At 44.5% G+C, this 9,372-nt stretch overlaps 1 protein-coding gene across 1 annotated transcript; it reads left to right on the top strand.

Moving 5' to 3' along the window:
- The first annotated feature begins 6,540 nt into the window (after nucleotides 1–6,540).
- Nucleotides 6,541–9,356, top strand: LOC124694667 (UPF0496 protein 3-like). Its single transcript, XM_047227626.1, has 2 exons — nucleotides 6,541–6,724; nucleotides 8,260–9,356. The coding sequence occupies exons 1-2, from the start codon at nucleotides 6,649–6,651 to the stop codon at nucleotides 9,354–9,356; spliced, it is 1,173 nt and encodes a 390-aa protein (XP_047083582.1). The 5' UTR covers nucleotides 6,541–6,648.
- The last annotated feature ends 16 nt before the right edge of the window (nucleotides 9,357–9,372 follow it).

The following is a 9,372-nucleotide window of genomic DNA, read 5'->3' as shown; positions in this document are numbered from 1 at the left end:
GAGGGAAACAAACAAATATACATGTGATAGAAACAATCATGCATCTTCCTTATAAGCACAAACAATTTTAACTTCAGAATACTAAGCTAGGAACTAACAAGAAAGATAATAACATATCTACATGTACTTCCTCTTTTCTACTTAAACTCAAAGTGTTGTTGCTATTGACCAATGCTAAGTTTGCCAAAACCAAATAGATTTACTCAATGCTCCCAAAGTGATACCAATACTAACAACAAGATCAATCATATAATAGAGATTGCAAACTAAAATAAGATGTGCAATATGTAAATGATAAGACTTCTCATTAATATTCCATATCGATAACTCACACCAAGGGATACATAGACAACCAACTAAAGGAGAGATACCTCCACACTGCAACCCATCTTATATGATAACTTCCCTTCTCATGATATGACACTACTTGATAGTAAAAAAAGTAAAAGATAGTGATGATGTGATACCGCGGCACCCCCCAAGCTTGGAACAAACCAAGGGGGTGCCAATACCGATGATGAATTACTCCTTTGGCGGCGATAAATTCTTCCCATCATCAGACTTCCAAGGAAGAGGCTCTCCATCAACAAACGACATCTTGGTCTCAGGAATCCTGAAACTAGCAGCATAGCTTATGTGTTTAAACTTGTTTTCATACTCACAGTTTTGATTTTGAACATCATAGAGTTGAGCTTGGAGTTTGTTGGTGGTGTCGTGAAGTGAGAGGATATCGTTCCACAGCTTTGCAGTCTCCTTCTCGTGTTCATCAATAAGTTCAGACACGATCTTGTGGAAGATGTCCACTTCACGCTCAGCTATCTTCTTATAGTTAAAGACCTCTTGTTCCACCTTCTCCATCCTGTCTTCCAAGCTTCCTTCTCCCTTAGGACCCCGGACATCTTCAATCTGCAACTCTCCATCTACGAGCAGCAATTCCTTGGGGTGCATCTTCAACTCGCTCATGTACGGGTTGACGACGTCCTCAAGGAAGCTGTCCTTCGGAGTTCCCGACGAAGACATGGTGTCTCGAGATCAAACAGATCCTGGCAGAAAACAGCTCGAAACAAAACGCGACGAGAAAACGATATACGGACCTCCAGGGGTCCGGGGGATTATATAGCAGAAATTTTCACGACAAAAGGAAAGTACCAGGTCAAACCAGAGTCGGAGCGGGAAAGCGAGGGGCCCTCCTCATAGGGTGGCGCGGCCAGGCTGGGGCCCGCGCCGGCCTATGGGGGCACGCCCTCGCGCGTCTCCTCCACTCCGTTTCGATCTCGTAATTTTTCATATTTTCCAAAAATAGCAAAAACATAGTTCGGAAAGTTAAACGCGGACTTTTTATTACCGATCATCGTTACCTATTCAAAGTCGAGCTCTGCAGAACTGTCAATTTGGCCTTTGATGAAAGCTTCCGGAGTTACCACTTGAATTACATTAACATCTTCATTATAAGAATCACCAGAGATATAATGCTTGAGTCTTTGTCCATTCACCACTTGTGTGGCATTGCCTTGCAGAGAACTAATTTTAATTGCTCCTGAATGATACACCTCCACAATGACATATGGTCCTTCCCATTTTGAGAGTAATTTCCCTGCAAAAAATCTGAGACGAGACCAATACAATAGGACTTTATCTCCAACATTAAATTCTCTTTTGATAATTCTTCTATCATGCCATTTCTTAACTTTCTCTTTAAAGAGTTTAGCATTTTCATATGCTTCACTTCTCCATTCATCTAGAGAACTCAATTGTAGCAATCTCTTCTTACCGGCAAGTTTAGGATCTTTATTTAGTTCTCTTACTGACCCGAGTAAGCTTTGTGCTCTAGTTCTAAAGGTAAATGACAAGCTTTCCCATAAACCATTTTATACGGTGACATACCCATGGGATTTTTATAAGCAGTTCTATAAGCCCATAGTGCTTCCTTCAATTTAATAGCCCAGTTCTTTCTAGATTTATTAACGAGTCTTTTGCAAGATAGATTTAATCTCTCTATTTGATAATTCTACTTGCCCACTAGTTTGAGGATGATAAGCGGAAGCAATTCTATGATTAATACCATATTTAGCAAGAGTTTTTCTAAAACCACCATGAATAAAATGAGAACCTCCATCAGTCATAAGATATCTAGGAACTCCAAATCTAGGAAAAATAATATCTAAAAGCATTCTTAAAGAGGTCTCACCATCAGCACTTTTTGTAGGTATGGCTTCCACCCATTTAGTAACATAATCAACAGCGACAAGAATATGAGTGTTACCTTCTGAAGAAGGGAAAGAACCCATGAAGTCAAATCCCCAACAATCAAATGGTTCAATAACAAGAGTATAATTCATAGGCATTTCATTGCGTCTGGAGATATTACCAACCCTTTGACATTCATCACAACATAAAATAAACTTTCTTGCATCTTTGAAGAGAGTTGGCCAATAGAAACCTGATTGTAGAACCTTTTGCGCGGTTCTATCTCCGGCGTGATGTCCTCCATAAACACTACCATGACACTTACTCAATATCTCTTGTTGTTCATATTCGGGAACACATCTTCGCAGAATACCATCCACTCCTTCTTTATATAAGTGTGGGTCATCCCAAAAATAATGCCTCCAATCATAAAAGAATTTCCTCCTTTGCTGAGCTGAAAAAGTTGGAGGCAAGTACTTGGAAACAATAAAGTTAGCATAATCAGCGTACCAAGGACTATCTCGCGAGCTCACCTTTATTACAGCCAATTGTTCATTTGGAAAACTATCATTAACAGGAACAGAATCATAAGTAATATTTTCCAATCTAGACAAATTATCAGCAACAGGATTATCAGCACCTTTCCTATCTATAATATGTAAATCAAATTCTTGTAAAAGAAGCACCCATCTAATAAGCCTTGGCTTAGCATCTTTCTTTGCCATATGGTATCTAATTGCAGCATGGTCAGTATGAATCGTAACTTTTGAATCAACAATATAGGATCTAAACTTGTCACAAGCAAAGACTACAGCTAATAATTCCTTTTCAGTTGTAGCATAATTTATTTGAGCAGCATCAAGAGTTTTGCTAGCATAATGAATAACATTCAATTTTTTATCTACTCGCTGTCCAAGAACAGCGCCTACAGCAAAATCACTAGCATCACACATAATCTCAAAAGGTAAATTCCAATCAGGAGGTAAAATAGTGATGCAAAATGGACGTATCAGTGCACAGGTACAGGATGATGTTGTTGCGGTTCATTATGTGCCTTCAGATTTGCAGTTGGCGGATTTCTTTACGAAGGCACAGACTCGAGCGCATCATGATTTCTTACTCTCCAAACTCAGTGTTGTTGATCCACCATGAGTTTGAGGGGGGGGGGGGGGGGGTGTTAGATGTCTATATCTGTATACTGTATTTTCCCATATGTTAGAGGGCTTTCTGCATATGTGCACCTGTACATGTACTATATATATATATATATATATGTGGCCTTTGGCCCTCATGGAATATAAGCTGTCTATTCCTAACAGTGCTTTGCTTCAAGTGGTGAAGAAATGCCTAGGGACTTCGCCTGAATGAAAACATCAGTGTGTCTTGAAATTTCACTGTGTAGTAGACTCATATCCCTGCTGTAGCGGAGGTTGCGCTTGTTCTCTTCTTCCAGGCCGCATCTGCATCAAGTTCTGTGTTTACGCAGGAATGCCCCAAAACGGCTGCCCGCAAAAACAGCTTATAATCCAGTTCCTTTGAGCTAGCTTATTTTCACCATTAAGCTGTCCAAAAGCTCCAAAAGAACTGGCCCATACTCCCGGGCGAGGCCAACTCCGGTAGCGTTGCCGGCCGGAGAGGAGATTGATTGATCGAAGAGGTGCCACCTTTCATGTACACAACTTGCCACTGCAAAAAAAAAAATCCCTTCTCCGATGGATTTTTCGCACGGTACAAGTTGTAGTTGCTTGCAAAAGTTTTTTGCTCTGTATATACTGCTTTCACGACTACTAGATAAGAAGACGGATAATTATGCGCCTTGACTGAGTCTATACCGACACATATTGGTGCCGTGGTTGGTATAAAAAAAGAGCGATGCTTATTAATTCCGGGCTGGGGAACGAAGGCATAAATATTTGGGCCGTGCATCATTAGCATTGTTAAAAGTTGGTCCACGCTAAAAGAAAGTCAACCACATCGTGTTTCCTTCCATACATTGCTCGCTGACTAGTGTGTCCAACCATTGGCGCACTCTATTACTATCGAATATTTATGGCAAAGTTATCAGTACTCATCCTCTTCGACAATGTTCATCTCGTCCGCCGGACCTACAGTCGCCGGCCATCAGCAGAGTCAGTGATCGAGCCATGCCGGTGGAGAGGCATATTGCAAGGAAAAAAAAATCTATTTTCAACTATTATGTTAAACCACCGAGTCTAACCAAGTTTTATAGGCTCCGAGACAAAATATGTTAACACCCTGCATCATCTCTGATTAATTATGTTACTTAATTTAATCTTTTAGGGTGTTTGTTATGTTTCGTGTTAGATTATTGTTTTGCTAACACATTTTAATGGTGATCAAACTATTTATGGAGCTTCACACTCATAGCACATTTATACTAAACACTTTTATCTCTTCACAATTGATATTGCCACTGAATGAATGTCTTTTTTTATTAATATACCTCGCAATAACACATTAAATACAAGTGTAAGCAACAAACCTAGCAATGTAATCATGCTCATGTGTACTAAGGTACACATTTGACATAAAATTCTATCATTAGGCATTACAAATAAATTTTGTTTTGCTAAAGCAAAGCTACATATCATACAAAAAATGTGTACTTTTCTGTTTAGTTTGTTTCGCGAAATCTTTTGGTTCTAAATTTAACATCGAATGTAGCAAACTTATAAGTATCACATTTTTCTACGAATTAATTCTTGTCCATGAATGCATTACAATGCATTTGTATACATATTTGTCCCTGCTTTGTTAAATATCTACAAACAAGTAAAGTGCTCTAGAGCGTATAATAAAACAAACAATGTGGTAAAATTTTGTAGGATGTAAGAGTGCCAAGTTGAATTGTAGCTGAATTGTGAATTCTTGAATTGAAAGTTCCAACAAGCATGTTGCCCTTTTAAAGTTCTTAATAGGTGAATTCTAAACTAGTTCATGAATATTCTAAATGGAAATATACAATTAAGATATTTCCAAGCGTTCTGGTTGGTTCCTGTGCCATGTGGAATTTCTGAAGTAATTACGGTGTCCGTAGTCAGTTTCGTCTTTGTAAGTGATTGGAATCGCACGTCATCGATCGCGGATTAGTGTTTCACACGCTAAGTGTTGTGAATTTAATTCATATTTAAACTAAAACCACGATAATTGTAGAAAGGAAGCCGATTCTGACTCTCATCTGAAGGCGGATCTCCCACTTTGGTCAGAAAAGTCTGATGTTCTGTGAAATGGAATAAACAGTTGAAAGGGATCCATGCTTCGAATTCGCGAGGAGGTTTAGTGTTTAGGGTTCTTTGTAAGTGATTGGAATCGCACGTCATCGATCGCGGCTTAGTGTTTCACACGCTAAGTGTTGTGAATTTAATTCATATTTAAACTAAAACCACGATAATTGTAGAAAGGAAGCCGATTCTGAATCTCATCTGAAGGCGGATCTCCCACTTTGGTCAGAAAAGTCTGATGTTATGTGAAATGGAATAAACAGTTGAAAGGGATCCATGGTACCTCAGGAACGATGTTTTCGCGTACGTAATCATTAGCGAGAGCAACAGTGACGGTGACGCCCAGGTAGCTGTGGTGTGGATCGCATCGACGATGCACTAGTGACTAGTGTCAGAGAAACGCCATGTAGTATATGTTGTCTCTGCCCGACTCCAAACTCCAAAGCGTCGCGGTGCTGTTCTCTACACGCCGCCGTCGCCGCCGCAACGCAAGCTGTGGCCTTGCTTGCCAGTTGCCACCTTTGTGGATGGAGCAGCGGTGCTGTCGCCGGAAGATGAACGCCCAGACGTCGGCGGCCGGAGAGGAGACCGATCGATCCAACGCAGGCGTGTCGCCGCCACCTTTCCTGAAATCGCAAGGACAGACGCAATCCTCATGTCGCCCCATATATCGCGCCTCCACCCACGCTCCAATCGTCCGTGGGCTCCACCTCGCGTTCCTGGCTCGCCACGTCCGCCGGCCCAGGTGGGACCGGCGTGCCACGTCGGAGCGCTCCTGTCCGTCCATGCCGGATCCGACGGGCCTCCGTAGCCGCCTGTGGAGACGATAACGATAGCTTCGACGGAGCTAGCCTTTCCTTTTCGATTTGTTTTCCCCTTGAGTGGCTGCCAACCTCTTGGTCATGCTTCCAAGCTTCGTCCTCCTCCAACTGATCGTCGAGTCAGAGTAGACGAGCAAGGAACATATCGGTGACTTGGCTTTCTTCCCAAGGATCCACGCACGGCGGTATCGATCTTCACCGCCGCATCCAGGCTATATAAGCTTAGCTTGTCTCCATCCATCCATTCATCCCAGACTAGCTCATCACTTGGACGGGAAGAAACAAACCCATTGTAGCCTAGCTAGCTTTCTCTACGTACATAGCCTCACCGATCGATCGCACGATCTAGCAGCTGGTACAACGATTTACCAGATTCATCGATCGACACATACACAGGCATGGGCGCCGCCGCGTACTACTTCAGGTGCTTTGGACGAGGCTGCGTGCACCCTGCTGCACTTAACCAGCGCAAAGGTACAATTAATGCTACTGCACCCTCTCAGTTTGTCATGTGTGTAGTTTTTTTTTTTTTGCGAACAATGGAGCTTCATTAATCAAGTAACAGAGTTACAATCCTTTGACAGGATATCAGCTAGAAAAGGTGGTATATAACTTTTCCTAATTTTGGGCTGCATGTTTTGTTAGTACCAGTTAGTAGTTACAGAATAACAATCACAACAAGTAGTTTAAGTGACAAATTAACTAACAATCCGAATGATACCAATGGCAAGTAACGTTACTTATCCTCATATCCTTGGTTTAATTTGCTTGTCAAATACGTATAAATTTAGATAGTTTAAGAACACTACTTTTGGTTCGAAATATTTGTCGCAGATTTAGGCAAAAATGTAGGCTACAATATGTCTAGATTCATTGAACATGCAATAATTATTTTAGGGCTTGGAGGGAGGCGAAGCTCAAAATGGAGGCAGAGTTACACGTAACCCTTTGTTTTCAAACACTTATAATTTGTATTTTCAATTTTCAAAAAATATGAAACAAAATTCTATAAGGTAGACAATGATGTATACTACAAATGTGCAAAATTCCAATGCGGAGTACTTTGTATTCTCGGCTACACTAAAATGAAAATATCTGATAAATTTTAAAGATGAACAGTGCACATTTCAACGCTATATAGTTTTTCACAATTTGTGTTTTTTCTTGTATATCCTAGAATATAAAGTAGTTCATTTTGAGATTTTACAGGTTCGTAGTATACATCATTGGCTACATATACCTCTAAGATTTGTGTAGATATTTTTGAAAATTTAAAATACAAATTTTATGTGTTTAAAAATAAAATGCTACGTGTAGCTTGATTACCATTTGTCCACTCTTTCTTTAAAAAAAGAAAGATACTATTCACTACCGTACCCGTACTGCCATACATACAATTTCATTCTGTACTCCCTCTGTCCCTTTTATTTGACTAGAATATTTAGTCAATTAAAAAGGACCGAAAGGAGTAGTGCCTGCCTATATGGGAAAACCAAACACATGCGGGTGTGCCTGTAGATGTCGGAGCCAGCAGCCAGCCAGAGCCAAACCGGTAGCGTATGCCGGCGCTTTTATGCGTGTCGGAGCACGGCAATATCTCGACAAAGCAAGCCGCAATTGACGAGGATAATCCATTTGCTGGGTGTCGCTTCGCTTCTTCGACACCTCTGCATGCGTGAATGATATACTTCAATCATCATTTCCCCGTTCCTTAGCTGGTTTAATTAACCATACGATACGTACTTATATAGACTTGCACGAGCGTACTTCGAATTGACGAAAGATTTGAACTTGTTCGCCGGCCGGCCGTGGTTAGATCAAGAGATGGCCGCTGGCAACATGCTCTCCAAGTGTTTCGGGGCATGCATGCGGTGTCTTCCTCAACCTCAAGGTAGCCGGCGATCGAGCTCGATCTCTTGCTCGCGTAGTGTCCCATGCATGTATACATCGTCGTGTCTTGATTTCCATTTGGTTCCCGATCGTGTATGCTCATCGTTTGGGATATGCAGGAGGCGCTCATCATGATAATCCCAAGAGGAGGACACAGCTCCAGAGCACGCCGTCGACGTCGTCGGCGTCGTCGTCGAGCCTGGACTTCCGGGAGGAGTACACCAGCGCGTTCCGCACCGAGTCCTACAACGACTTCTGGGCGCGCGTCCTCGACATCACGCTTGCGCACGGCGACGCCCTCGTCCCCAGACCAGCAACCCGGAGCGGCGGCGGCACCGCCTCCTCCAAGCGCCTTTCCTCCTACCGCCTCTTCGCCGAGCACCTCCTCGAGCCGGACCAGGCCGCGGCCGCGGCGGTGCTCGCGTCCGCGCGCAACCGCCCCGACGTGCACGGCCTCCTCGCCGCCTACTACCACGAGACGGCCGGCGCGTCCTTCCTCTGCAGCCACTTCCTCCGCGACATCGAGCAGATCCGCCTCCGCTACCGCCCGCTCAAGAACGCGCTCCGCGGCAGGCTCGGCGCCGGCCTCGCCGACGTCTCCGCCGCGCTCGGCAAGCCCTTCACCGCGCTCGCCGCCACGCAGGGCAGGCTCGGGGACGCGCGGCTCAGCTCCGCTGACCTTCTCAAAGGCCTCGACTCCGGCAGGAAGGCCGCGCGCCGCAGGATCAGGACCCTCGCGCGGCTCAGACAGGTGCTGTCGGTGTCCTTCGTCGCAGTCGTCGCCGCCGTGGCCGTCGTCGGCGCGTGCGTCGGCGTGCACGTCTTGGCCGCGTTCGCGGCGTTCCCGATGATGTCGCCGGCGTGGCTTGGGCTCTTCTCGGGGAGGTCAGCACGACGCGCCCTGGTGCAGCTGGAGGCGGCGGCCAAGGGCACCTATATCCTGAACCGGGACATGGACACCATCAGCCGGCTGGTGGAGCGGGTGCGGGACGAAGGGGAGTACATGCTGGCGCTGCTGCAGCTGTGCGTCGCCGAGGAGGACGCCGGCGGGAAGGGGAGGCTGGTGCAGGAGGTGCTCAGGCAGCTGTGCAAGAACGAGGAGAGCTTCAGGCAGCAGCTGGACGAGCTGGAGGAGCACCTCTTCCTCTGCTTCATGACCATCAACAAGGCCAGGACCATGGTCATCAAGTTCATGCCTACTGCCGCAGACCGGTGATCGCTGATCATGATTC

The sequence above is a fragment of the Lolium rigidum genome, chromosome 3, assembly GCF_022539505.1.
Source record: "Lolium rigidum isolate FL_2022 chromosome 3, APGP_CSIRO_Lrig_0.1, whole genome shotgun sequence".
Taxonomy (NCBI): domain Eukaryota; kingdom Viridiplantae; phylum Streptophyta; class Magnoliopsida; order Poales; family Poaceae; genus Lolium; species Lolium rigidum.
This window is presented reverse-complemented; position numbering and strand designations above follow the sequence as displayed.